The 26,622-nt window shown below is 54.5% G+C and overlaps 1 protein-coding gene across 20 annotated transcripts in view; it reads left to right on the forward strand.

Moving 5' to 3' along the window:
- Positions 1–26,622, forward strand: part of ULK2 (unc-51 like autophagy activating kinase 2) — a 68,355-nt gene that overhangs the window by 3,851 nt on the left and 37,882 nt on the right. For 11 of the 20 annotated variants that reach the window (XR_014821956.1, XM_021067920.2, XM_021067923.2 and 8 more), the window contains 9 exons: positions 11,224–11,256; positions 11,825–11,861; positions 13,827–14,000; positions 15,212–15,285; positions 17,107–17,208; positions 18,232–18,290; positions 19,869–19,951; positions 23,442–23,489; positions 23,842–23,936. Coding sequence is in view for 19 of the 20 variants with exons in the window: in XM_021067920.2 (XP_020923579.2) it covers positions 11,224–11,256; positions 11,825–11,861; positions 13,827–14,000; positions 15,212–15,285; positions 17,107–17,208; positions 18,232–18,290; positions 19,869–19,951; positions 23,442–23,489; positions 23,842–23,936 (705 nt within the window). In the remaining variant the exon portion in view is untranslated. Of the gene's footprint in view, positions 1–7,845; positions 9,400–11,223; positions 11,257–11,824; positions 11,862–13,826; positions 14,001–15,211; positions 15,286–17,106; positions 17,209–18,231; positions 18,291–19,868; positions 19,952–23,441; positions 23,490–23,841; positions 23,937–26,622 lie in introns of those variants that run through there. The other 9 variants (XM_084986348.1, XM_084986354.1, XM_084986349.1 and 6 more) reach the window with 5 other exon arrangements.

Here is a 26,622-nt window from a genome sequence, read left to right on the forward strand (position 1 = left end):
TTCAATTTCTAGAATTGAAATTATGGGACAAAGTGCGAGCAGTTTTTAAGGACAGTGTGTGGCTCCTCTTCAGAGTATCTCCGTTGAAACTCCATGCACACACAAAGAGAAATGGCAGTGGACTTACGTATTAGTTTGGGAAGGAAATAAAATTTTATTATTTTGCAAAAAAAAAAAAAAAAAACTCCATGCACAGAAGGTGTGTGTGCTGTGAGTATATTTTATTACTTGTTCGGATAACTTCTTCATTTGAGAAATTGGAAGATGGGAGGTTTACGGGGAGACTCACGTGGTCACTGTCCCGATGGGAAAGTGTCAGTTCTCAGAGCTGCTGTGACCGTGTCTTCGTCTCTGTAGACAGAGGGCGCCAAGTGGTACCAGTCAGTGCCTCGTACCAAAACGGTTAAATGTTAGCTCGTAATTTCCCATTTTTTGAGAGGTACAGGAGACTGTCGGTGGCAGAGTTGCCTTGCTTTCAGGGTAGTGAGTGTCCTCAGATTTCAGACTGAACAATATTTTAACTGCTGGCTTTGGCTGCAGAACGAGAGGTCGCTAGGGAGGTGGATACTGAGAACCCGAAGTCCCAAACCACGGGGACTCTCCAGGGGACGCTCTGAAAATGTTGACTGCCTTGTGCTTCGAGTACTTCCGGAGCTCATTAAACTGAAGAACTGTTACCAAACGAATAGTCGTGGGCATTTGGCGCTCGAGGAGACGGGGGAGTTGCATCCTTGGTTCTGACTGTTGACCCGGCGGAGGGGGTTTGGAGACGGGGCGGATCCCACGGGCAGGGGCGCCGTCCTCACTGGCCGCCGGTCGGGAGCTCCGGCCGAAGCGCGGGTGCACCTTTTACAAATTGGGACCTTCGACGTCGTTGATCAATGAGCCCATTTGGGTTCAGATGGCACTTAGACACATTTTTGGAGTTCCCTTGTGGTGTGGCGGGTTAAGGATTCAGCGTTGTCGCTGCTGTGGCTGGGTTCCAGTCCCTGGCTCTGGAACCTCCAACTACCGTGGACACTGCCAAAAAAAAGAAACCTAGTTTTCCTAATGACAAAAGCAGTATACGCCCACAGTTAAGGTATTCAGGCATTGTCAAAAGGAACACATTAGAAAGGAAGTGGCACTTCCCAGAGATAACCGTTGTTTGTTGTATTCTTTTTATCCTCTTTTTTTATTTAAAAATTTTTTTTTCTCCTTTTTTCAGGGCCACGCCCGCGGCATATGGAGGTTCCCAGGCTAGGGGTCTGGTCAGAGCTGTAGCTGCTGACCTAACATGAGAGCCACAGCAATGCCAGGTCCGAGCCGCGTCTGCGACCTACGCCACAGCTCACAGCAGCAGCTCACATCCTTGACCCACTGAGCGAGGCCAGGGATCGAACCCGCAGCCTTATGGTTCCTAGTTGGATTCGTTTCCGCTGTGCCAGGGCGGGAACTCCCGTTGTATTCTTTTTAGAATTTCCTGAGTACGTGTATGAATCTACAGTCGTTTAAGGGAGTGGGAGAAACGCAAGGACCCTTCCCAAGGGGATGGAGCCTCTGGGGTGGGGGGCGGGAAGGGGAAGGGGCAGGCCGAAGGGGCAGGCGGGAGCTGGGGGTGAAGGGTGGTCGCACCAGGTGATGCAGGGGGCAGAGCCCCACGTGAGCTTGAGTCCCAGGACAGTACAAAGCCGCTGAAGAGTTTTAAAAGCAGCAGGGTGAGTCGTGTGTGTTTTTCACAGGGTACCTCTCTGAGCCTCTGCGCAGGAGGCAGGCTGGTCAGGTGGGAGCCGTTACTTGCGCGAATGTCGGCGATCTGGGTCAACACCGCCTCCTGGTGGTTGTGTGTGGTGAGAACGGGTCCCTTCAGTAGTTGGTGCTGGCAGGTGGAGCCGTCTGGGAAAAGTCAAGGCGGATCCCTGTTCCCATCGTGCTCCAAAATTTTCAAGTGAATTAAAGGCCTAAATATATAATGTAAGCAGTAATGATCTTAGAATAATAACTAGATGACTAATCTGAGGGCTAGAAAGGTTTTTTTTATTTTAATTTTAACTTTTTTGGTCATTTTGCCATTTTCTTGGCTGCTCCTACGGCATATGGAGGTTCCCAGGTTAGGGGTCGAATTGGAGCTGTAGCCGCCGGCCTACACCAGAGCCACAGCAACGCGGGATCCGAGCCGCGTCTGCAACCTACACCACAGCTCACGGCAACGCCGGATCCTTAACCCACTGAGCAAGGGCAGGGACCGAACCCACAACCTCATGGTTCCTAGTCGGATTCGTTAACCACGCCATGATGGGAGCTCCATAGAAAGGTATTTTAAATCAAGATAAACTCAGAAGCCATAAAAGTAGGGACATATAAATTTTTTTTAGAAAATTTGTTTTATGACAAGTAATACTGTGAACACGTTGTCAGCCTTAAAAAGAAACAAACTTGATACGTGTCATAACATGAATCTTGAACGTTATGTTGTGAAAAAGAAGCCATTTATAGACAAGTTCTGTGTGATTCTATTTTTTGTGAGTTTCAGGAGACAGAACTTGGCTCGGGGCATAGAAATTGGGGAAGGTGGCTGAGAGCTTGCACTGGATGTCAGAGATGGACAAGAAAGGGGCGAGCGGGAACTTTCGGGGTGTCGGGAATATTGCTGTGTTTTGACTGGAAGGGCAGTTAAATGGGTGTATCCATTTGTCACAGCCTGCGTGGAACTGTGCACTTGAATCTATACACGATAAAATGCAAAAAAAAAAAAAAAAACAATGAAATTGACGAGTAGTAGAGAAACTACAACCCAGCACGTAACAGGCTCATATCTCACGCGTGTGAGCCCTCTGCAGATTGCTGAGGAGAAGACCTCCCGCAGAGAAAGTAAGCTGATTGGTTCTCACAAGAGAAATAAAAACGTCTGATAGATGTAGGTAAGAGATTCCTGAACAGGCAGGGACATTAGAGTAACAGATGTCGCTTCTCACCCGTTCAATCTGCACAATTGCAAAGTGCAGTGATTCTTGGTGGGCTTGGGAGCAGCTGGGAACCGCGTGTGGCACTGGTGACAGTGTGAACGGTCGGATGTTTTCGGAACCCTCTCTGGCCTCCTTTTGCTTCCGTACCTCGAAGAATAGTCTCAGCCTTGCAGCCACGTCTTGCTGGAAGCTCAGGTCAGGGTGTGTTCCTTCTCTGCTCGGACCCCTGCAGCGGCTCCCACCTCTGTGGTTAAAGCCAGACCCCGTATCTCCGGCTCCTCTCCCCTTCTCTGCACGTGGCTGCTCCTGTGCCTTCCCCTCGGCCTCCCTGTGGTTCCTGGAGCGCTCTGCACCCGGGCCCTTCCTCCTGCAGATGGACAGTGTCTACGCTGTGTCCGGAGGGCACACGGATACGTCCGCCTCCTCTGGGCCAAACTTCACCGTGTGCAGGCAAGCCTGTGCCAACCCCCCAGAGACCGTGGCGGCCTCCTGCCCACCACTGGCCGTCCTCCTTCCTGCTTTTTTCCCAGAGCGTCCATCATCCTCGGACCTGCTCCGCGGGCTTGCGCCTGTCACTGCTGGGGTCCATGCCCCTTTACTAGGCCGCCCGGATCCCCGGGGAACCTATCTGTCCCGTGGCCGTAGAAGCTAGAGAATTGGGATACGTGTCCCGGCGCCGAGGCCCCAGAGCGGAGCCACACGGATGTTCCTTCGTAAACGGTGGTGCAGTCGCACTGTGACATGTGACGCAGTTTTTGGCACTGCGCATTCGCAGTGGACATGAACGGATTTCTCTGGTGTGTTACGGAGTGAGGAGAGCAAGATGCAGGCCTGTGGAGAGAAGGTCCCGTTTTTTCCAAGTAAAATCCGAGTGTCTGTGTGTGTGTTTAACTTGGGACTGTGTGAGCGGGAGGCAGAGGGGAGGATAACTCCGCCGAAGGTGGAGATGCATCAGAATGAAGCCCCAGCCGGCACTTGCTTGTGTGTGTCCGCAGTTGCCGGAAAGCAGCGCCACGGGCACTTCTTTCAGATGGTGAAATTTAGGTGATTTTTTTTTTCCTTCACATTTTATGTACAAGTTTTTTCAATCAAGTATTTACTTTGGTTTTTATTGTCAAGGAGAAAATGCAGTTTTCTTTTTTAGGGGCTTCCTCTCTCTCCGTAACCCTTGGGCAGGGTGCTGCTTAGGAATCAGCATTCCTGGTGTTTTAGGCCCGCCAGGGTCCCTGTGTAGAGTGTGAGACATAACCGTCCTGGCTTGGGAGGGCTGGTCTCCGTCACAGAGCAAGCCCTTGGAGCGCTGGCTGCTGTGCGGGGAACGGGTGGGCGGGGTGCCCGTGGGGCTGCAGAGCTGGGGTGTTGGGTGGATGGGCCAGATGTTCAGGGCTGAGACGCTTGACTGCAGGAGGTGAGCAAGAGGCAGTCAGAGTGGGCAGCTCTTGGGCCTGTGTAGCCAAAGGGTCTTCTCCGCCGGGGTCTGGTCTGTCATCTCATTTGAGCCTCTTTTTATATGTGAAAGTTCTTACGTAGTGAAACTGACCCATCTACTCTTTCGTGACCTCAAGTTTTCATGTCCTGTGAAGGGTTTCTCCACCTTGAGATTCCCCCCTTTTCTTCTGTACTTAAGGTTTGGTTTCTTCATGTTTATACCTTGGAATTCTGGGATTTATGTCTGTGCAAGAGAGTGACGCAGGGACTCAGCTTTCTCTCTAGGCGTTGACCTGCTCTGCGTGTGGCTGCAGAAGACAATGATTCCTTCTGCGGGACTGTTAAAAAGTCAGCAGCGAGGGAGCTCCCATCCTGGCACAGCGGAAACGGACCTGGCGAGCATCCATGAGGACGCAGGTTCGATCCCCGGCCTCGCTCAGTGGGTTAAGGATCTGGTGTTGCCGTGAACTGTGGTGCAGGTCGCAGACGCAGCTCAGATCTGGTGTGGCTGTGGCTGTGGGGTAGGCTGGTGGCTGCAGCTCTGATGTGACCCTGTGAACCTCCATGTGCCGCACACGTGGCCCTAAAAAAAAAAGTTAGGATTGAAGCAGTTGGAAGAGTCACGGGTGTATCAGGTTCTGATTGGAGGAGGACTTAGTTATCAACTTAGAAACGTCTTTGAGATCAGTGTCAGCTTCTGACACCACCAAGCGATGAGCCCAATTCTGTCACTGCCTGTAGCGCGTTCCATCCCACAGGTTAAGGGCCGCCTGCGCCCTTCCCCTTCAGACACGAATCCAAAGCTCAGTGGATACCCGTGTTTCTGACTGCCCCACGGACGGTGAGTTGGTGGCTCCCAGGACCCTTTTCTTGGGTGGATTAATTTGCTCGACTGGCTCCCAGAACTCAGGGAGATGTGTTTCTCACCCGGTTACTGGCGGATTATGAAAGGATGTCAGACAGGAACAGCCAGCTTAGGGCAAGCTGTGCCCCTCCCACCAGATTTCATCTCGGGCACCATCCGAAAGCTCTCGGAAGCCTGGCCTTCGGGCTTTTACGTGGGCTTCCTTCCGAGACGGGGTTGCTGAAATCCGTGACCGTTGGTGAATGAACCCAACCACCAGCCCGCCTCCCTCCGCTGCCCAGAGGCTGGGGGTGGGACTGAAGGGTCAGACCCTGTAATCCCTCGGGCTACTGGCCCCCATCTGTAGGTGGCCTAGGGCCTTTCCAAAAGCCGCCCCGTTAGCATAACAAAAAGGCCTGGGAGCTCTGTGCCGGGCGGGGACCAAGAACGAACGCATCTTGACACATCACAGCCCTGCCTGAGTGGCGTGAATGTTGGGGAGCCTTTCGCTTAGTTGGTGTTACTGAGGAACAGGTCGAGGAGACGTCTGCCGCTGACCCGTGCTGGGGTCGGGTCAGTGAGCTGGAACTGGCTTTCACAGGCTGCGTCGCGCATCTCCTGCCTTTTCTGGGGCACGATCTAGAAGGACGCGTCCTCGGGGCTAGGAGGCCGGGCTTAGAGCCGTTCTGATGTCGGCCTCCGCCTGGGCTGTGGGGCAGGCCACCCTCTCCCTTGGAACCCCGCCTCGGCGGGTGGGGAGGGAGGTCCGCGCGGGCCGGGGGGGCCGTGGTGGGTTGGGGGGCGCGTCTGAGCGCTTCGCACTGATGCTGCCAGAGCGGGGAGGGGGCGGTGAATGAGGAAGAGGGGCAGGGAGGTGGGAGGTCTGGGTCTTGGGAGCCAGAAATTTATTTGGAATCTCTCTCTTGCTAGTCACTTAATTCTTCTGTTACTTGAATTTCTCCGCTTCTGCTGCTTTGAATTCTGCCGGAGACAGCGGTCTACTCATGCTGTGTCTGACTTAAAGTTCACTTTATGCATTTATTTCGGGGCCACTCCCCCAAACTTCGGCGGCCGTGAAGCCGGGGATCCGACCCGAGCCGATGCAGTATCAGTGCTGGATCCTTAACCAACTGCGCCTCAAGGGAACCCCTCTTTATCGATTTTCAAATCACAGAAGTACGTGGCCAGATGGTATCCATGAGGATGTGGGTTTGGTCCCTGGTCTTGCTCGGTGGGTGAAGGATCTGGCGTGGCTTCCATCTGCGGTGTAGGTTGCAGATGCGGCTCAGGTCCCCTGTTGTTGTGCCTGTGGTGTAGACCTGCGGCTGCAGCTCCTGTTTGATCCCTGGCCTGGGAACTTGCGTGTGCCACAGGCTCAGCCCTAAAAGAAAAGAAAGGTCCGTCTCTCGGTGGCGGACCAGGACCAGTCCGTGGGCCGGCGCTGTGTGAAGGTCCATCCTCTTCTGATGCCTCTGTTTGCTTTTGCCAGGAGAAATCTCTGCTGCGTGTCTTTCAGAACTCTCTTTTTCATGCATCGTGTCTGCACACACTCAATTGATTTTTGAAAACAAATGGACTTTTTACCTGACCCTTCGTTGAGGTCATCTTTCCAAGCTCCTTGTAACGGGTGTCTTACCGTCACGCTCACCCAGCCCAGTGCCTCCTGCAAGAGGCTCGCTTGCGCGCTCTCGTCCCCGTGATGCGATGGCTCTCGCCAGGGACAGTGGCTGGGAGAGGAATTGGGGGTCATAGGCCCCGCATCCGCTCACACCGCCAGTACATTGGCTCACATTCCCACCAGGTTCTCACAGCTTGTCACCCCGCGTCTAGCCAACACGGCAGCTTTAACCGTTTCAGGGGAGGGGTCTTACTAGGAGTGCCATGAGCGTTTTCCCCACGATTCCTGACCTGAGCCCTTTTGTAGGCTTTTCAGTCACGTGATTATCCTCTTTTTGATCTTCTTCTAGAAGTCTCTTGCTTGTTTTTCTGTTGGGTTGTCTTTTTGTTGTTACCTTGTTAGAGTTCTTTATATATTATGGCCGCGAGTCCTTTGACGGAGGCGTGATGAGTAAGTGACTCGGCCACTCTGTGACTTGGCTTTTTGCTGTCTTCCCGGTTTGTACGTGTGCGAACAGAAATCCTTCACTTTCGTGTGGTCCAGTTTACTGTTGCCTCTTGTCTTGAGTGCTTTTGTGTCCTGTTGAGGAAAGCGGACCCTAGGCTCTCGGGGATGGTCTGTGGTCCCCCCCCCCCCAGTCGTCTTCGCTTTGTCTTTGATGTTTGGGTCTATAGTCTACCTGGAAGTGGCGTTGGGTGTGGAGCGAGGTCGCCTGTCTCGGTTACCGGGCAGACGCCCTTCCCCCGGTGCTGAGCCCCTGCTTGGCCAGCGCGTGGGGGGCAGGGGGCTGTTTCTAGACGCCGCTGCCTCCCAGCCTCACCTCATTGTCTTTCTGACAGTAGCTTGAGGACGTCTAGAAGCCGGCCAGATCCCCGGCGACAGATCCTCCAGCCTTTTCTTCTTCTCGCAATGGGTCGTTGTCCTCGGCCGTTTGCATTCCACGTGCGCTTCTAGAATCGGCTTGTCAGTTTCCGCACGTGCACAGAACCTCCCTGGATTTCGATTGGGCTGAAACTGAAGACTTTCTCCGGGGAAAGTCAGTTTCTTGACTACATAGGGGCCTTTTCACATTGTCTACTTCTTGTCTGGTTTAGGAACTTGCTTTTCGGTGCGTTTCACGCGCTTTTTGGCGCACTGGCCTCAGGTTCGTGAGCACGTCCCCCTTCTCTCGGGACGGTCGCTTTTCCCCTCAGTTAACAAGGCGTTTGCACGGGGAAAGGGGAGAAGGAGGGTCACGATGCTTAGTGGTGTCGCTGGCAGTGCTGCCGAGCTGCTGGGGCTGCGGGTGTCCCCGTGGAGGCAGGAGGACAGGGGTCTGATCAGCTCTGGAAAACCCTCGGGTCCGGCCCTGGGCCTGTGGCCCCCTTCTCAGCCTTGCTGACCCCGCAGGCGCCTCTTGGAGCTCTGCCCGGCGCCCCAGGGCCCCGTCCGCCCCGGGGTGTCGGCAGCTGGTGTGGTTGGCTTTGTGCAAAGGGACGCATTTCTCCTTCCTCGCGGGCGCTCCTGGCTTTGCAGCCGCCTCTGCCCCCTCACCTGCTCCAGCACAGGTCGGGCACCGTTTGGAAAAGGGGACCCTTAAGAAGGAGGGGTGTTCAGGACGGAGTGGGGACCCCGTGGTGTTGGCAGTGCCTGCAAGGCGGGCGGGGGGGGGGGTGCCGGAGACGCCCAGCTGCTCACGCGTCTCTGTCTCTCGAGTTAGGATTGTTCTGTTGTTCGGCGGCGCCCACCGCGCCCGATCGTCGCCTGCTGCGACCCCGGGATCGTGGGTCTTTGATGTGGCGGGTGAGGGAGGGGATGTGGGGGAGACGGAGGGGTTGGCTGTGCCCCCCAGACTGTGAAAACCGCGGCGGGACCGGCCTTCTTCCCGTGGGGGAAACTCGCCTCCCCCGAGGGACCCCCGCTTGCTTTGCCGTCCGGTGGCCGGGCCGAGGGGCCCGTGAACGACACTGGCGTCGGGAAGGGCCTCTCCTTTGACCTGAGGAGGATTCTGTGGAGTCCAACGTGTCGGTAGGCCGAGGGACACAGGCTAGTCTGGTCGGGATTGGGTCGGGTTGTGGTCAAGTCCAGCTGCCGTGGCCATGAGCTAACTCCGAAGGGTGCTTTTGTCTTTGTTGATGACACAAGGAAAGGGCCTTTGTGTCTGCTCTGCCCCCTGAGGCCCGCGGGCCGGCCCTGGGCGTCCCTGCCCCCGCAGGCGCTGTGAGGGAGTCTCCGAGCGGCCTGCGCGGGACTGAGGCTTGGGCCGCCTCAGCCTCGGAGGGCACTGCCCTTCTCCTGAACCGCGCCCGCCGCCCGGAGGGGGCAGAGGACTGGGCAGGATGCCGTTTAAGTCGTGGCTGGTTCTCACTCTAGAAATGAGGAGAGGAGACGTCCGAAGCAACGGAGTTTCCTGCGGGGCCTGATGTGATCAGGCCCTGACCCGAGGCGGTCAGGCGGTCAGGCCGTGGTGAGCAGGCAGCGACCTCGTGGCAGCCTCTCGTGGGGCCTGTGTCTGCTGCACGGAAGTGCTCCAAGTGGTGTGAGCCGCCGGTGTGCATTTCTCATCCGTGTGAACCGACTCTTTGGTAAGATCCAGTAAAAGGCATTGTTATAAGACGAGCTTAACCAGAAGGATCTATAAGCAGGTGTCCAGAGTTTTGTTACTAGGGTCAGCGGACAAGATGATTTGGTTAAGTTACTTTAAACCTCTTTGACGGAGTTCTGCGTGGTGCAGTGCGTTAAGGGTCTGGTGTTGCTGCAGCTGTGGAGCGGCTCCCTGGCCTGGGAACTTCCATGTGTTCCGGCCAAAAAAGAAAAAAATTCCTTTAAAGTCGTGACTCTCTGTTTATGGAATTTTCTCACTGTGGGCCAGGACCAGATAATTTGCTGGCTGGCATTGGCCCTGGACCTGCCCCGCCTACCTTTTCTTTTTCCGTAAAACACCACATTCTGGAGTTCAGGGTCTTGGTGAAGCCAGGTGCTTCTTGGAAGGGCTGTCTCTCCAATCACATTTGAGCGCCGGCTCAAGCAATGCTGGGGAAGCCCAGTTTAAATGTTAATTAGCATTATCAAGTAGTTCCTGAAGAATCAGCTGATTAGTCTTTGAATTACTGATCCAGTCAACAGACCTGGCATTACATGAATTTGAGAGACTTGGTAAAATTTCTCAAATCAGGTCCTTAAAAATCATTCTGCGACCAAGTCGTGTGATGAAATGTCTTCCCTTTGCCAGCAATTCCTAGGTAACATCCTTGCCTCCAAATACACAGAAAAGCAAAGAATAGACGAGCGTCCTGGCTCGAGTATTCCAGAACTCAGCCTGCATTTAGTGTTGCTGGCTGAATTTATCAAGTCCTTTCTCAAAGTTGTAAACTTCAGAGTGAAAGTGCTTCCCTGAGAACTAAAGGGTCCTTCTTACCTTTTGCAAGTGGCCAATTTACCGTAACTACAACTGAAAGATGAATCTTTCTTTTATTCTTTCCATGAACAGAATTGAACTTCTTTTTTTTTTTTTTTTTTTTTTTTTGCCTTTTCTAGGGCCGCACCTGCGGCATATGGAGGTTCCCAGGCTAGGGGTCGAATCGGAGCTGTAGCCACCTGCTTACACCACAGCCACAGCAACAAGGAATCTGAGCCACGTCTGCAACCTACACCACAGCTCACAGCAACACCAGATCCTCAACCCACTGAGCGAGGCCAGGGATCGAACCCGCAACCTCATGGTTCCTAGTCGGATTCAGTAACCACTGCGCCACAACGGGAGCTCCCAGAATTGGGTTTCTTTTTTTTTTTTTTTTTTTTTTTTTTATTAAATTTTATTTTATTTTCCCACTGTACAGCAAGGGGGTCAGGTTATCCTTACATGTATACATTACAATTACAGTTTTTCCCCCCACCATTTCTTCTGTTGCAACATGAGTAAGAATTGGGTTTCTTGAAGACTGCATTATTGTCATTGAAGCTGAGAGGTGCTTATGTCCTTGTTCAGGGGATTTTTTTTTTTTTTTTTTTTTGTCTTTTTAGGGCTGCACCTGCAGCGTATGGAGGTTCCCATATAGGGGTCAGATCAAAGCTACAGCTGGTGGCCTGCACCACAGCCACAGCAACGTGGGATCCGAGCTGCGTCTGTGACCCACACCACAGCTCACAACTACGCCGGATCCTTAACCTTCTGGGCAAGGCCGGGTTCCAATCCGTGTCCTCAGGGATGCTGGTTGGGTTCGTTAACCGCTAAGCCACAACGAGAACTCCTGTTCAGGGGATTTTAAATTTCACTTACTGATGGATTTTGTGGTTTCATTTTACTTGCTTAAAGTGAACATGTGTACTGTTTTTATTAACTGTCGATATTTTTAAAAATTTGTGCTTATTTTTTTCTCTAAATCACATTCAATATGTTTAATTTTCAGGAATTACCCAACTCCGTCTTTCTGGTGATGGAGGTAGGTCGCGAACAAGTCTGTTTAATTTACTTCACATTTCTTTGATTAATATGTACTTTAAAATTGTCAGTAGGTTATTTGAAAATTTGAATTAATAAAGTTGATTCAGTGATTTGGATTCTATATTATAAGGAATATAAAATTTTAAAATGTTGATTCCGTAATTTTTTTTTTTTTTTGGTCTTTGGGCCGAACCTGTGGTGTGTGGAGGTTCCCAGGCTAGAGGTTGAATCGGAGCTGTACCTTCCAGCCTACACCACAGCCACAGCCGCGCTGGATCCGAGCGGTGTCTCGAGCCACAGCCCACGGCAATGCCGGATCCTTAACCCACTGAGCGAGGCCAGGGATCGAACCGCAACCTCATGGATACTAGTCAGGTTCATTAACCACTGAGCTGCGATGGGAACTCCGATTCTGTAATTCCTAATCATTTGAGGCTGAATTTACATGACATAACGGTTATGTATACTATATACAAATACGTTTTTAATTAAAATTAACTGATAATGGATTTGAGCTATTCTTGAATCAGTGTCTTATTTTAATTACTTTGTCTTTTATATGTCAGTATTGCAATGGTGGAGACCTGGCAGATTATTTGCAAGGTAAGAGTTTGTCTTGGTCAGTGTTTAGCACAGGACTGTAGTCTGTTTAATCTTTAGTTGCCTCTAAATTTGCTGCCCGTGTTTCCGGCACGTACGTGGGAACAGTCCGTAAATATTTATATGTTTGTTTAATTGTGGTCACTTCGCTGACTGTCGTTTGCCGCGGTTTTGCTGCTAAGCTTTCCGCGTGTAGACACACGGGCGCTGGTGTGCGGCTCGCTGACAGAGTTTGGGGGGGCCTCTCCCCAAGAGAGGAAGCTTCTCTTCGGAAGACTTAAGTGCACTGCTGTCAGTGAACTTTAGTCCCTTTTATTTTCTTCAAAAACATGATGAACGAGTGTATCCAAGAGTGTGTGTGTTAATGTGACTGTTGCTTGTGAATTAAAAAAATGTCGTAAGGGATTAAGGTGCCCTTGGCAGTATTTTGTGGCACCGGGGAGATGAGATTTTAGGAGCGGATGTTGCTGGAGCGTCTGGGTGTTACGTGCGTTCCTATAGGATAGTAAGTGTTCAGGTCGACTGGTGTCCCTCAGAAGTGCTTTTCTGCCGTGACGTTGGGTGAGGCCGGCACCTCCTTGCTCACCTGTTGAAGGAGTGAGGGAGGCAGGCAGAGAGACGGGGTCGTGGACGCGGCGGTAGGTACCCCGAGGGCGCGGGCCTCCGAGGAGAGCCGCAGCGGCCTCAACCTGCCGCTTCACCTGCTAACGGAGGAGCGCAGTTGAGAAAGAGTGTAAAAATCTTCGAAACAGGAGTTGCCGTCGTGGCTCGGTGGAAGCAGATCTTGAGTGGCATCCATGAGGATGCCGCCTGGATCCCTGGCCTCGCTCAGTGGGTCGGGGGTCCCGCCTTGTGGTGTAGGCCAGCAGCTACAGCTCCGACTCGACCCCTGACCTGAGACCCTGCATATCCCACAAGTGCGGCCCTAACAAGCAAAAAAAAAAAAAAAAAAAACCTGTCGTGTTTTCCTTGTTCCAGGTGTTGCTGTTATTTCTGTCTTTCTTAGCAGTTGCACGTGGAAAGGTTAGCGCGTGTTCTCGAGTTTGGGCAGGAGTGCGCTGGGGTCGGTGAGGGTTTAACTGGGCTCGTGGAGGTGAAATCCCTCGTGTAGATTCGGGGGCCTTTTCGAGCCGCTGTGAGGAAGTGCGTGTCGCGCACGGACTGTGCTCGGGTATTTGCTCTGGGCCGGGCCGTTGTCCGAAGTCTCTGGTACCAAATGTGCCATCCTCCGTGCTGCCACGGCCACCCCGCCTGGCTGGCCACTTTTCCTAGATGAGGAGTGGGCGCAGAGGGTCGTCTGGGGTCACACGGTAAGTAAGCGGGGAGCTGGGGTGGGCGCAGCGGCAGCCTGGCTGCAAACCAAGCTCCAGTAACCGTTCCAGCTCCCCGTGCGCGCAGAACCCCTCCTGGTTGCCGCGCAGTGAGTGCCCTCAACCCATCTGCCCGCTGCCTCTTCCAAGCAGTGAGAACCCCGCTTCTTGCAAGGGTCTTTAGTTTGGAAGGATGCCATGGTGGGACGAGGTCTTGGCAGCGGGGAGATGAGAGGAGACAGGCGGGCCCAGGGCGGTAATGCCGTCTCAGCAGCCAAGCATCTCACCTGCTTTTTTGTGCTCGGGGGTGGTTGGAATTCACCTCGGACGTTTCTCCCAGGTGTTGACCGATGCAGAGGGGACGTGGCTTTGGCTCGTGGAGGAGCCTCAGGCTCGTTGAACAGCGTTGCTGTCCTCCTTCTTCCCGGCGAAAATGGGAAGACGGCGGCGGGGCAGCGAGAAAAACAGGAGATGCGGGCGTAAACGGGTTCCCTTCACCGCAGGTTGATGGCAGAGTCTGAGAGCGCCCAGGTGGCTCTTCCCAGGCTTGAACCAGCAATGCGAACGTGTGAATCCCAGCTCCTTCCCCGCCAGGGTCTGCGGACACCCCCGTCCGTGGCCGGCTTAGCGGATGACCCGGGTGGTGTCTCTCCTCCAGCCAAGGGCACGCTGCGCGAAGACACCATCCGCGTGTTCCTGCTGCAGATCGCGGCCGCCATGCGGGTCCTGCACAGCAAGGGCATCATCCACAGGGACCTCAAGCCGCAGAACATCCTGCTGTCCCACGCCGGCCGCAGGAAGGCCAGCGTCAGCGGCATCCGCGTCAAGATTGGTAAAGGGCTGTGTGTCGTTTTGCGACAGTGCTTGTAGACCAGCTTGGCTTTGTTAGCATGGTGGGTTTTGTTGAGCTGTTGAAATTCGTGCTGCGTTCGGTGAGATACCTTCACCCTGGCGGCGGCGGCGGCGGTGGTGGTGGTTGCCGGGGCTGAGTTTCAGGCGGGGCCAAAGGGCTGTGCCGGGAACGCCGGGCTGAATCCTAGCAGCAGGTCCTGCTGCCCTCACCCGAGGCAGGTGTGTCTCAGGCTGCCGGCCGCAGGTGCATCACCCTGAGTCTGCAGCTCGTGGGATGCTCACACCAGGGAGGATGGTTTTTAGCGTTCTCAAAGGTTATTTGAAGCAGTTTGTAATGGTAGACTTTTTAAAAAGCGTTTCTCTTGGTTTTCAGCAGGTTTTTGTTTGTTTTGTTTTTTTGTAGCGTCTCACCCACAGCATATGGAGGTTCCCAGGCTAGGGATCGAATTGGAGCTCCAGCTGCCGGCCTGCGCCACAGCTCACGGCATCGCTGGATCCTCAACCCACTGAGCGAGGCCAGGGATTGAACGAACCTTTGTCCTCATGGATGCCAGTCAGATTCATTTCCTCTGAGCCATGACGGGAACTCCCTTTTTTGTTTTTTTAATTTTTCTGGCCACACCTGTGGCGTATGGCAATTCCTGGGCCAGAGATGGAATCTAAGCCGCATCTGTGACCCACACCACAGCTGCGACAATGCCAGAGCTCCTCGGCCCTGGGCTGAGGATCACACCTGCACTTGTGCAGTGACCCAAGCCGTTGCAGTAGGATTCTTCACCCACTGCACCACAGTGGGAACTCCACTTTTGAGCATTATTTTAAGAAATCTCTGAGAGTTATACAGGTTACGTTGGGTATCTGGGGACGGACACTTCAGGTTCTGTAGCTGATACTGCTGTTTAATGAGAGCTGTAGTCATGAGCCATTGGTTATAAACAGCGTTTTCTCTTGTAGAGCTTGACACTGTCTCCTCGGTCTCGAAACCGGCAGGGCAGCGACTTGCGCCTTTGGCAGGCCCACTGTTTCCTAGCGGTGAAATTGGAGTTGCTCCTTGTTCTTGGGCGGCAGTCTTGGGAGCAAGCTTTGGTCTCTCACAGCTCTTCCGGGGTCTTAGGTCTTGGAGCGTCGCGCGGTCGCTGTTGAATGTGGGCCAAGGCGTCACCTGATTGTCTCCTTTTATCTCGTGAACAGCGGATTTCGGGTTTGCTCGTTACCTGCACAGTAACATGATGGCTGCCACGCTGTGCGGCTCTCCGATGTACATGGTGAGTGTGGCTGGCACAGCGCCGCAGCCCTGGCACGCGGGCCTGGCGCCTGTCTCCAAGCCCGGCGCGCTGGCCTGGGGCTCGAGACGCGTGTTCTGGGGCGGATTACACTGGAGCGCTCGCCCTTCGCTTCAGCACAGTCGGCCGTGGAGGCATCACCTCTGCCACTGGCGTTGGTTGAGCCCTCCCCCCGGCATTCCTTTTCTAAGGGGATTCGTTGCTCCGGTAGAAATAGAAACGGGTGCAGTCGTGTTGGACTTGACGCATCACCTTGGGAAGACCTGAGCCTTGTGGGGCGCCTCTCCCGCTGCAGGCCATGGTCAGCTTTTGCATGTGGACTCCTTTTTTTTTTTTTTTTTTTGGTCTTTTTAGGGCCGCACCTGCAGCACATGGAGGTTCCCAGGCTAGGGGTTGAATTGGAGCTGCAGCTGCCGGCCTACCCCACAGCCACAGCAGTGCCGGATCCTTCACCCACTGAGTGAGGCCAGGGGTTGAACCCGCATCCTCGTGGATCCTAGTCGGGCTCTTAAACACTCTGGGCCACACCGGGAACTCCCCAGATGTACTGTTTCTTGGGTTATAATTTTACTGCTTACACAAAAGTGTTACCATTTGGAATTCCTGCTGGGGCACAGCGGGATCCACAGCGTCTCTGCAGCACCAGGACGCAGGTGTGATCCCCAGCCCGGGGCGGTGGCTTAAGGGATCCGGCGTTGCCGCAGATTCAGCGTAGGTTGTGACTCCAATCTGACCCTTGGCCTGGGAACTCCGTATGCCGTGGGGCAGCCAGAGAAGAAAAAACGTGAGACTGGAACGTGGTTTAAATGCTGTTTTGTACTTGCTGAGGATGAGTTCGTCCAGTTTGAGGTCATGGCCTGAGGACAGAGGCAGTAGTTGCCTGAAGGAAGCTGACGCAGTAAGAGGGTTTCTCGGGACAGTAAACCAGTGACTTCGTGCCCAGGAAATAGTTTCACCATCTTCACCTGTACTTGGCATTAATATTTAATGCTTGTCTTGATCGATGACATTTTTAAAAAGCAACATCTAATGAGAGGTGGGGAAATGGCGGGAACAAAGCAGCAGAAAAAAAAACTTGAAAGCGGTTTTTTTTTGTGTACTTTTTCATTATTTTAAAAGGTTTCAAATGGCAGAGATGGGAGTGCTAGAGCAGCCAAGTTAACACTTGGTCGTGTTTGCCTGGGTCTTCATTTTCGAGGGAGGCCGAGTACTGGAGAAGCGGCTCTCCTGCCTTTGGTGGCCTTTCCCCTCCGACCCCCTGCCCTGCAGGTCGCCTCAGTCCTGCCGTCGGGGTGTGTCTTTCCTTAGCTTTGTTTTGATGCTCTTATGTATTTTGTGTATTCGTACTATTATGTAGAAATATTTGTTTCTACAATTCTTCCTTTCTTTTTTTTTTTTTTTTTTTTTTTTTTTTTTTGCTTTTTAGGGCCACACCTGTAGCATGTGGAGGTTCCCAGGCTAGGGGTTGAATCGGAGCTACAGTTATTGGTCTACACCGCAGCCACATCAGTGCCAGATCTGAGCTGTGTCTGCGACCTACACCACAGCTCACGGCAACGCCAGCTCCTTAACCCACTGAGCGAGGCCTGGGATCGAACCCGCAGCCTCATGGAAACTAGTTGGGTTGTTTCCGCTGCGCCACGACGGGAACGTCACAACTCTTTGTTTTTGTGCAGCCTTGTGTTGAGATTGCCAGGTAATTGTTTGACTGGAGCAGCGTCACAGTGTGTCTCATTAGGGGTGGCGAGTGTAGTATGTGCATGTGCTAACGACTGACCCTGCGACCGCGTCCTCTGCCCCCAGGCTCCCGAGGTTATCATGTCGCAGCACTACGACGCCAAGGCCGACCTGTGGAGCATCGGGACCGTGATCTACCAGTGCCTCGTCGGAAAGCCTCCTTTTCAGGTGCCCGTCGGGGGGTCTTCTCGTTTTGCCGTAGCCTCTGACCTGTGAAATGGGGATACGTTGCCCCCTCCCCACACAGAGGAAAGCCCGCCTGAACGTGACTGTCGCCAGCCCTCGCGCTCCCCGTCCCGAGTCCGTGTCGCCTGCTGCTGACCTGGGGGTTTGTTGAGAACGTGCTCGGGCGGGTGGGCCCGCACAGCTCACGCCGCGTGCCCCGGGCCCTGGCCCTTTGCTAGCCGTGGGTGGGGTCCTTCGCGCCGAGCCGGATGGGTTAACAAAGGCGCCCGAGAGCCGGCAGCCTCGGCCTTTCCCTCTTCTCACGGCCCCCCTCCGGGTGTGGGTGGGGGGAGCCCTTGTGTCTTCCGGGCTGGCCAAGACGGGCCGGGCTCAGGGAGACAGTCCGAGTGCAGGGACGTCAGCGCCTCCAGCTCAGCTGGGGGTCCCGGGTCCCCAGCGAGGGCCCTTGCATCTGGAGGGCCCCGGGAGACCCATCCCGGCTCTGGAGTTAAGAGGTGGTTCATCTGGAGCTGGTGCCGCCCCCCTGCAGAGGCTCTTAGCAGCTGAGGCTGGCACAGAGGGAAGCGACTTGTCCGAGGGGCTGGGTGTGCTCCTTGCCGTCTGCTTGGCTGAGGCGGCAGCTTGACAATCCAGCAGCTCTTAGCAGGGGGGGCCCCCCCGCCTGTCTGTGCGGAGAGGCTGGGAAGCAGCAGCCTTGGCCTCTTCCCGAGTCCTTTCACACATTAAAACAGACCCGGGGGGCAGGCTGCGGAGCCTCCCGAGTGGGTCTTTTTCCTGCGTCTCAGGCCTCCCGGCGGCTTGGCCTCGGGAGAGACGTTGGAGCGGGGTGCGCAGGACTTGCTGGGAGTTCCGGTGCCGCCTCTGCTCCTCGCGAGTCCGCGGCTTCACAGTCAGAGCTGATGAGTGTGAGCAGGAGCATGCGTGTCACTTGGGGTTTGGAATTTTTGCTTCTGGTTTGAATAAGGAATTAACCCCCCCCCCCACTTTTTTTTCTCTTTAAAACAGGCCAATAGTCCTCAAGACTTGAGGATATTTTATGAAAAAAATAGGAACTTAATGCCTAGGTATGTATTTTAATGATGCTGGTTTTACTCTTTGTCAAGACAGTGTTATTTCCTTGAATTCTCTGTGTTCTGTGTATTTCCATTATTTTTTTATTTCTTGTCTTTTTAGGGCCGCACCAGCGGCACGTGGAGGTTCCCGGGCTAGGGGTCAGTCGGCGTTGCAGCTGCCGCCTACACCACCCACAGCCACAGCCATGCAGGATCCGAGCCAAAACGGCGACCCACACCAGAGCTCATGGCAAGTCCAGATCCTTAACCCACTGAGCGAGGCCAGGGATTGAACCCGTGTCCTTATGAATGCTAGTCAGGTTCGTTAACCGCTGAGCCACGACAGAAACTCCTGTGTGTTTCCATTATTAACTCTTCCTTCAATTGGCAGTAAAGAGCACAAACATTGTGACAGGAAGTTAAAGGTTACCAGGGTGTCATGGGTGCCTCTGCGCATCCTGTAACCTGCATTGTTCTCTGTACCTGTTTAACATTCCTTTGTGGCTTTACTCGGTGAATTGTGTATTCCCATTGCTTTTGTTTTTGCTTTTTAGGGTCACACCTGAGGCGTACGGAAGTTTCCAGGCTAGGGGTTGAGTCGGAACTGGAGCTGGTGGCCTACACCAGAGCCACAGCAATGCCAGATCCTTAACCCACTGAGCGAGGCCAGGGATTGAACCTTCGTCCTCATGGATGCTCGTCGGGTTCGTTACCACTGGGCACTTTTTTTTGTGCCTTTTTTTTTTAAATTGCCTTGTCCTTTTTTTTTTTTTTTTTTTTTGGTCTTTTTTTTTAGCTATTTCTTGGGCCGCTCCCGCGGCATATGGAGGTTCCCAGGCTAGGGGTTGAGTCGGAGCTGTAGCCACCAGCCTACGCCAGAGCCACAGCAACATGGGATCCGAGCCGCGTCTGTGACCTACACCACAGCTCACGGCAACGCCGGATCGTTAACCCACTGAGCAAGGGCAGGGACCGAACCTGCAACCTCATGGTTCCCAGTCGGATTCGTTAACCACTGCGCCACGACGGGAACTCCCCTTGTCCTTTCTTTATTGGATTTCAGGAAGCTATGTTACTTCTCTCATATTTATTTAAGCTCTGCCGTTTTCCAGACAGGATTGAGGTGGCCCTCTCTTCTTTTTTCCTTTTTTTTGGCCTGTCTGCGACATGCAGCAGTTCCCAGGCCAGGGATCAGGTCTGAGCCGCATGATCCTTAACCCGCTGAGCCGTACAGGACTCCAGGAGGTGGCTCTTTTTCTAACAGAGAGCTCCGTAGCAGCTGTTAGTGCAGGGTTGAAGTTGTGTGGCCACTCGAGGCTGTCAGTGCTGGTGAAGTGCTTTGTTCCTGCAGATGGTGTAGCAGTTAGAAGCCCAGTGCAGGAATCTTCCCAACTTGGCGCTGGTTCTTAAAGCCAATGCTGAGTTTTCTTGTTTTCTTCGAGGAGAGAGGCCTTACCCTGGTCGTCTTCCTGTAACATGTAGTATTCGTGAAATTACACGTAGGTTTTCATTTACTGTAACGAAGCTGAGAGTCGCGTGGGTAATATATATAAAGTCACCACTTAGGTGGTTTTTTCCTTCCCACCCCAGCATCCCCAGAGAAACATCGCCCTATTTGGCTCATCTCCTTTTGGGTTTGCTTCAGAGAAACCAAAAAGATAGAATGGACTTTGGTAAGTAATGTTTTGAAATTTTGTGTACTGGTTTCTACTTTTATTTTTGTGTATTCCGAAAGATTTTTAACAAGGTGCTATAGAGGTTTCAAAAGAAAATGAGAATCAGTTTCACTTTTACTTCTTTCTCCCTCTTTGTCTTTTTTCTTTCGCGTATTTTGTGACTAATTTATTCAGTGTCTGTTGTGGGAGACAGTCACAAAATCTCTGCCCTCATGATGCACATATTCTAGAAAGGGGGAGACATACAGTATATGCTCTATTAGAAGATGATAAACGCTGTAAAAAAAGAAAAAAACCAACAGTAGAAGAAGAAGTGGGGGCAGGGGTTGAAATTTTCAAATCAGGTCCTCCGTGAAGACCTTGCTGAGAAAGTGACATTTGGGGAGACACAGATAGTGGCCACGTGGGTGTCTGTGGGAGAGCTTTCCAGGCGGCGTGAACAGTCGGCACAGATGCCCAGAGCCGGCAGATGCCACGGAAGCTGGAGGAACAGCTCGAGGGCCAGCGAGGAGACTCCGGCTTTTGCTGCAGGCGTGGTGGGAGCTGGTGGAGCCGAGGAGGAATGTGCTCTGGTTGCCTGTCGAGAAGGACTGGAGCACCTGAGGGCAGGGAGCGAGGGGGGCAGAGGTGGGGAGACCCTCCGGAGACGCAGGTGGCCTGGGCGAGGGAGGCGGCAGCTCGGGCCGGGCAGGAGCAGGGCAGCAGCAGCCGAGGTCTGTGTTTCTCCGCGGGGGAGGCGGCAGCATTTAAGACGAATCGGGAGTGGGGGGTGAGTGGGGAAGATGAGGCCAGGGCTTTTGGCCTGGGCAACAGTTAGAGCGGTGGGAAGGGCCGTGGGGCCAGAGCAGGCTGTGCGGCACGGCCAGGAGCCGAGACGGGGCGCGTGGGTTCGGAAGGGAGGCCTGTGTCCAGGACGTGTTTGAGGAGCCGTCTGGGAGGGAGGACTGGCGGAGAGGCCCCCTCAGAGACGGGGCTTGGGGGGACCGGGAGGGTGCGCTCTGGGCACCTCCGTCTTAGGATGTGAGATTCTTAGGCAGAAGCTTCTGTCACGGAGTTCGAGCCTCTCTTCTTTGATAACATAAGCATTTAAAGCTAAAAACTTGCCTCTCAGGCAGTTTTAACTTAGCACGGTCTATCCTCAAATAGTATTTTGCTACTTCACGTGTAATCAAAGAACGTGGAGCGCTGGATATCACAGGGGTCGCCCAGTTCTTGAAGGCTTGGAAAGAGCCTGCGTCCCTCGGACTCTTTGGATCTCAGCTCCTCTCTGGGGAGTAGGTTGTTAACTAGTTCTTACCAATCATAGAAAAACAGCAAGACCCGAAAATCTCAGCGCAGAAAAGCCATAAACCATGTTTAATGAAAGAGCTTATCACACTAACCTGGTCTGCACATCTTTCGGAAAAAAGCACTTGATTCTCCCTGCGTGGCAGTTAGGAAAGTACTAAGGAATAGAGAGTGGCCAGAGTTCGTCCCAGAACTGTGGGCGGGGACCCTGCACGAGGAAGGCCACCCAGGCCGAGGGGCGGGTTCCTGGGGTTTGACGCCTGGCTCCCAGGCCCTCGGGTTTCCAGCCCGTGGCGGTGGGGCCTCGTGTGTTTCAACGCCGTCTTCCCCTGAGCAGAGGCGGCACCTGGCACAGAGCGCGTGAGGGTCGGCGGGGAGCTGGCATGGGAGGCGCCCCGTGGGTGGTCCTGGTACACGTTCTCGGTCGACAGCGGCTCTCGTGGTTTCTGTGGGGGGAGAGGAAAGAGCCTGAAGATGTCCTGAAGTTAGGAGAAAGTGGAGTTAGAGTTCAGTTCATGTAGCGGGCAAGTGCTTTTATCTTTCAGAGGAGGAATTACATTGAGAGCTGCTCTGTAACTACGAGAAATGGGGGCCGGTAGGGAAGCAACCCACCGGAGACTGATTGCAGAATGATTAAATGCCGATGCGAAATAGTGACAGACTTTGCATAAAAAATATCGACAGGAGTTCCTGTTGTGGCGCAGTAGTTAACGAATCCGACTAGGAACCATGAGGTTGCGGGTTCGGTCCCTGGCCTTGCTCAGTGGGTTAAGGATCCGGCGTTGCCGTGAGCTGTGGTGTAGGTTGCAGACGCGGCTCGGATCCCGCGTTGCTGTGGCTCTGGCCTGGGCCGGTGGCTACAGCTCCAATTGGACCCCTGGCCTGCGAACCTCCATATACCGTGGGAGCAGCTCTGGAAAAGGCAAAAGACAAAAATATATATATATATATATATATGACAGACTTTGCATAAACCACGACAGCCCATCGGGAAGGGGTGTCAGAGGGTTTGCGTTCAGCCCATTTAGCTTCTTCATTTCTGTCTTTTCCGTTTCATCTCTCTTAGGAGCTTTGTGAAAGTCGGCGTGAGAAACCTTAGCTGTCAGACTAGAATTTTGTATGTCTATGTTGACTTCTGTCTAAAATAGACCCAAGGTAGAAAACCCACGCTTCTCTTCGGAACCCTTCGCATCCCTTAGCAAGCCTGTGCTCGTCGCGTCCTGGGCAGGCCTCTGGGTGTTTCTTTCTGGGAAATGGTTGGGAGCTTGCAGACTGCAAGCTGGTGGACCAGGCCTGAGCAAAGCTTGCTGCTCACGCGTGTGACCTGATAACCCTCCAGACGGGCGGTGCTCCGCCCCTTGCCTGCTCTGTGCCGTTTCATGGCTCGCAGGTCGGAGACTTAGAGGGAGGTGGTGTTCCTGGGTTCCTGTCGTGGGGCAGAGGTGACGAACCCGCCTAGGATCCAGGAGGGTGCGTGGGTTTGATCCCTGGCCTTGCTCAGTGGGTTAAGCACCCGGTGTTGCCGTGAGCTGTGGTGTAGGTCGCAGACATGGCTCAGATCCTGTGTTGCTCTGGCTGTGGTGCAGGCCAGAGGCTGCAGCTGCGACCCCTAGCCTGGGAACAAAAAAACAAAAAGGAAAGAAAGGAGGAAATAACTAAATTATACAGGAAAAGAGAGTAATGAATTGCCTTGTACTCTCCTGTTGATCTAATTAGGAGGCTTATTGTGTAGGTTTTATCCTTGGCGAGTTAAATTAATAGCGGTTTTTGTTTTTGTTTTTAATGTGAAATCAGCTGTAGGAAAACCTTCTGGGATAGAAAGATGGGATTTAGTCCAAGATTTCCCGTTAACAGGGAGCACTCACCGCCGTAGCTCACAGCTGTGCGTGGCCAGGGCCTGGTCACAGCCCTCTGGGCCGTGGGCTCCTCCAGTCGCCTGCTGTGTTGGTGACAGATTTCCAGAACTCCCAACCAGCATTTGAAAGTTCACATTGACTCAGAATTACTTATTATTTGATGGTTTTTATAGACGACTTATAAGGATAATACGCTTTTACATTGAAGGGAAATGGAGTCAGCATAAAGACGTGAGTAATAATTACCTGCGACCTGGAGGCTGTTGTGTGGGCTCTGTCGATAGGTGAAGCGGTTTGCAGAAATCAGCGTCGGCTTACCGGTTGCATTCTCATTTCCATTACAGAGGCGTTTTTTAGCCACCCTTTTCTTGATCAAGTTCCCGTGAAAAAATGTGAGTATTCACTTTCTACATTGTTACTTAAAGCGTGAATGCAAGCTTAGGAGAAAGTTAGTATTGGGTTTTACAAAATAAATTCTTATGTGCTTCTCAAGATTCCATCCAGCTTTTCTTAAATACTTGGAGTTGTGTTTATTTAACGACGGTTCTGTTTTTCCTTCCGAATCCCAGTGGACGTAGTTTTAGTCACGGCAGCCTCTGCAGTTTCACCCGTGGGGCTGTGATGAGTTGGTGAATGTGGGTCGTGGTCGGCCCAGAGCCGCCGTGCTTTTGGCGGGTCTTTGCGGTCCACGAGCCGGGCTGTTGCACTAAACGCGGGGCTCTCTTCCTTGGTGTTTCTCCGCAGCCTGCCCCGTGCCCGTGCCCGTGCCCGTGCCTGCCGGTGCCATCCCGGGAAGCTCCTGCGGCAGCTCTCCATCTTGTCGTTTTGTCTCTCCACCAGTAAGTTCTGGTTTTACTCCAGTAACCTCGGGGTCTGTGCTGTCCCACCTGCGCCACACGGAGCCCTCGCTGCAGGGGGAGCTCTCCGCCGCTGGGCGTTGCCTAGCACACCCAGGCCGAGGGAGAGAGCGTTGTTTTGGGGCCTTCACTGGGGCCTGTGCCCTCCCCTGGCCGTGGATGCTTCCGCAAGACGTGTCACCTCCCGGGGCACCATCCCCTGAACAGGGAAACAGTCCACTCCCCTCTTCATGCCCCGGGAGCTTGGGAAGGCTGCTGCGGTGACAGCTGGATGGGGGACTCGAGCTTATTCCACGAGCGGTGAGGAGTGGCCTCTGAGCCGGACGTCGGCCCTGGCCCTGCCACAGCCTCTCCCCTCCTACGGGTTCCTGAGCCACTGCCTCCGAGCTGTCTTCCCCCCAGTCTAAGGGCCTCTTCCTGGTCCCGAGACTTGTGGCCGCTCTGGTCCCCACGTCCTCCCACTCTGCTCTCCCAGGTCTGAGCTTACCCTGGGCTCTGCTTTCCTAGACTTGCCCCATGTCTCCCCTGCAGCCTGGGAGGCTTGTGGCCTCGAGGCTTTTCACGGCCAACGTGCCAGGGCTGTTGTGCCAGCCCCTCGGTACTCTCCAGGTTGGCCTGGCAGACGTGCTGGTGGGAGGGTCGCAGAGCCGAGAAAGGAGGGACCTGGCACTTCCACGTCCCCGCCTCCGTCTCTCTGAGCCTGTTTCTCGCGTGTTGAGGGAGCTTCCCTCGCCTCCTTCACAGCGTTTTCTAAGGATAACTGAGCAGAGCACTTACTGCAGTGCCTGGCCCACAGGAAGTGCTCGGGAGGGCGGGGGGGCAGGCGCTTTATACTTGCTTTCCTGGGAGACCCACCAGCCCGCAGTCTATACGCAGATGCTGAAGCAGTTGCAAGCGGGTAAGTCCTAAAACGTTCGCACTGTCCTGCACACTCAAACCAAATGGAAAAAGCAGATGCACTAAGACTCAAGTTCTATTCCTGTGAATTTAAGACTGAGAGAGGGAGTTCCCTGGTGGTCTGTTGGTTAGGACTTGGTGCTCTCACCACTGCGGCAGGGTTCGAGCCCTGGTCTGGGAACTGAGATCCCACATTGCTGCCAAAAAAGCCCACAAAACAAACAAACACAACTGGGGGGAAAACGCGTTGCGTGTTTCTGTCTGGGTCTGGAATGCGAACAACAGTAGATTTGGAGCCTCGGGAGAAAGCGTCGGGCTGTCGGAGGCTCCAGGCTTTGTTCGGAGCCAGGCTGACGACCAGCCTCGGGGCCGGCGCTGCCGCTGGGGGCAGCCAGGCCCGGAGCTGAGCGCGGCTCCCTCGTCTGTGACCGGCCTCGTTACCCTCTGTGTGCGGGGTCGGAGGTCGTGCGGGGGTGCCCCGTGGTGTTGGCAAACGGGCTGCGGGGGTGGAGCTGGATCTGACGCAGACGACACGCGGCCTGAAAAGCAGAGGCGATACCAGAGGAGGAGCAGCGGGGAGAACGCGATGGTGGGGGAGCCTGTGGGGCGGGGGGACGCCCAGGGATGAGAAAGGGGCCACCGGGAGGGACACAGTTGACACTGTGGTGACCAGAGAGCGGTGCTGGGGTTTGGGGTTGCGGGGCACGTGATGAAGGGGAGCGTGAGGGAGGGGGCTGGGGGCTGGGCTGCTGGGAGGGGCCGAGCTCACAGGACGGCAGCGGGAGGGGGCACGCGAGGGGCTCAGCCCTCCGGTGGAAAGTCCCCCTTCTTTTTGGGGGGGTTTTGGCTGCAACCGCGGCATGTGGAAGTTCCCAGGCCCGGGACGGAACCGCCCCCGGGGGTGACAAGGCTGGATCCTTCACCCCTGAGCCCCGGGGGAGTTCCGGAAGCCCTTTTCAGGCGGCCTCGATGAGAAGCTGGCGCTTGCCGTGGACCTAAAAGGAGAGCAGGCAGGGGTCTGTGTGGTGGGCGGCGGGTGAGGCCGGGAGGGGTAGATGGGCCTTGCTGTCCGCGTCACCTGCGGAAGCGAGGGGGGCGGACTTGCCCTGAGGGTGGACCTTGGCAGGCAGGCCCAGCGACCCTTCTCTTTTTTTCATTTTCACGCCCTATCCCCCGCTGCCACTTTATTCCAAATCTTTGAAGGGTAAAACCAAGAACACCGTCACCGAAAACCTAAACCACTTAGTTCCGCTGCGGGCTGCAGGCTACGTGCCATCGAGATGGTGTCTCCTGACTCTCTGTTGGTTCAAGGCCCCCTCCTTTAAAGCCCCCACAGACCTCGGGAGCGGTGCCCCAAGCGGCCCTGGGCGGCTCGGAAGAGCGCTTCAGGTGAGCTCCTGAAAGAAGGGCCTCGCACGCGGACGACTCCCAAGGATCGGGGCCTCCCCGGCCCCCGCGGTGTGTTAGAATCACCCGAAAGCCAGGCTCAGCGCCTGCGCCCCTGCCAACCCGAACGGACGGACAGGCGGGCGGAACTCTGCTGTCCCCACGGGCAGGCTTCTCTGACGGTCCTGTCGGGGGTGTGGGGAGCTCTGGTGACGTGGGGGGAGAGCAGAGCCCGAGGGCGGGGAGGGCCCGCGTCTGGGCAGGAGCCGGGCTGGGCGCAGAGGCGGCCGGCCGGGCTCTGTCCTGAGCCAGCGAACAGTCTCCAGTGGAGGCCTGCTCGGCCAGTGCGCGTGGCAGCGCTGCGTCCTCCTGGTCGCAGCGGGAT

This window comes from Sus scrofa, chromosome 12 (assembly GCF_054392235.1).
Source record: "Sus scrofa isolate SSC_HxYL_T2T_F1_AM1 chromosome 12, Sscrofa_HxYL_maternal_Yorkshire_Landrace_v2.0, whole genome shotgun sequence".
NCBI lineage: Eukaryota > Metazoa > Chordata > Mammalia > Artiodactyla > Suidae > Sus > Sus scrofa.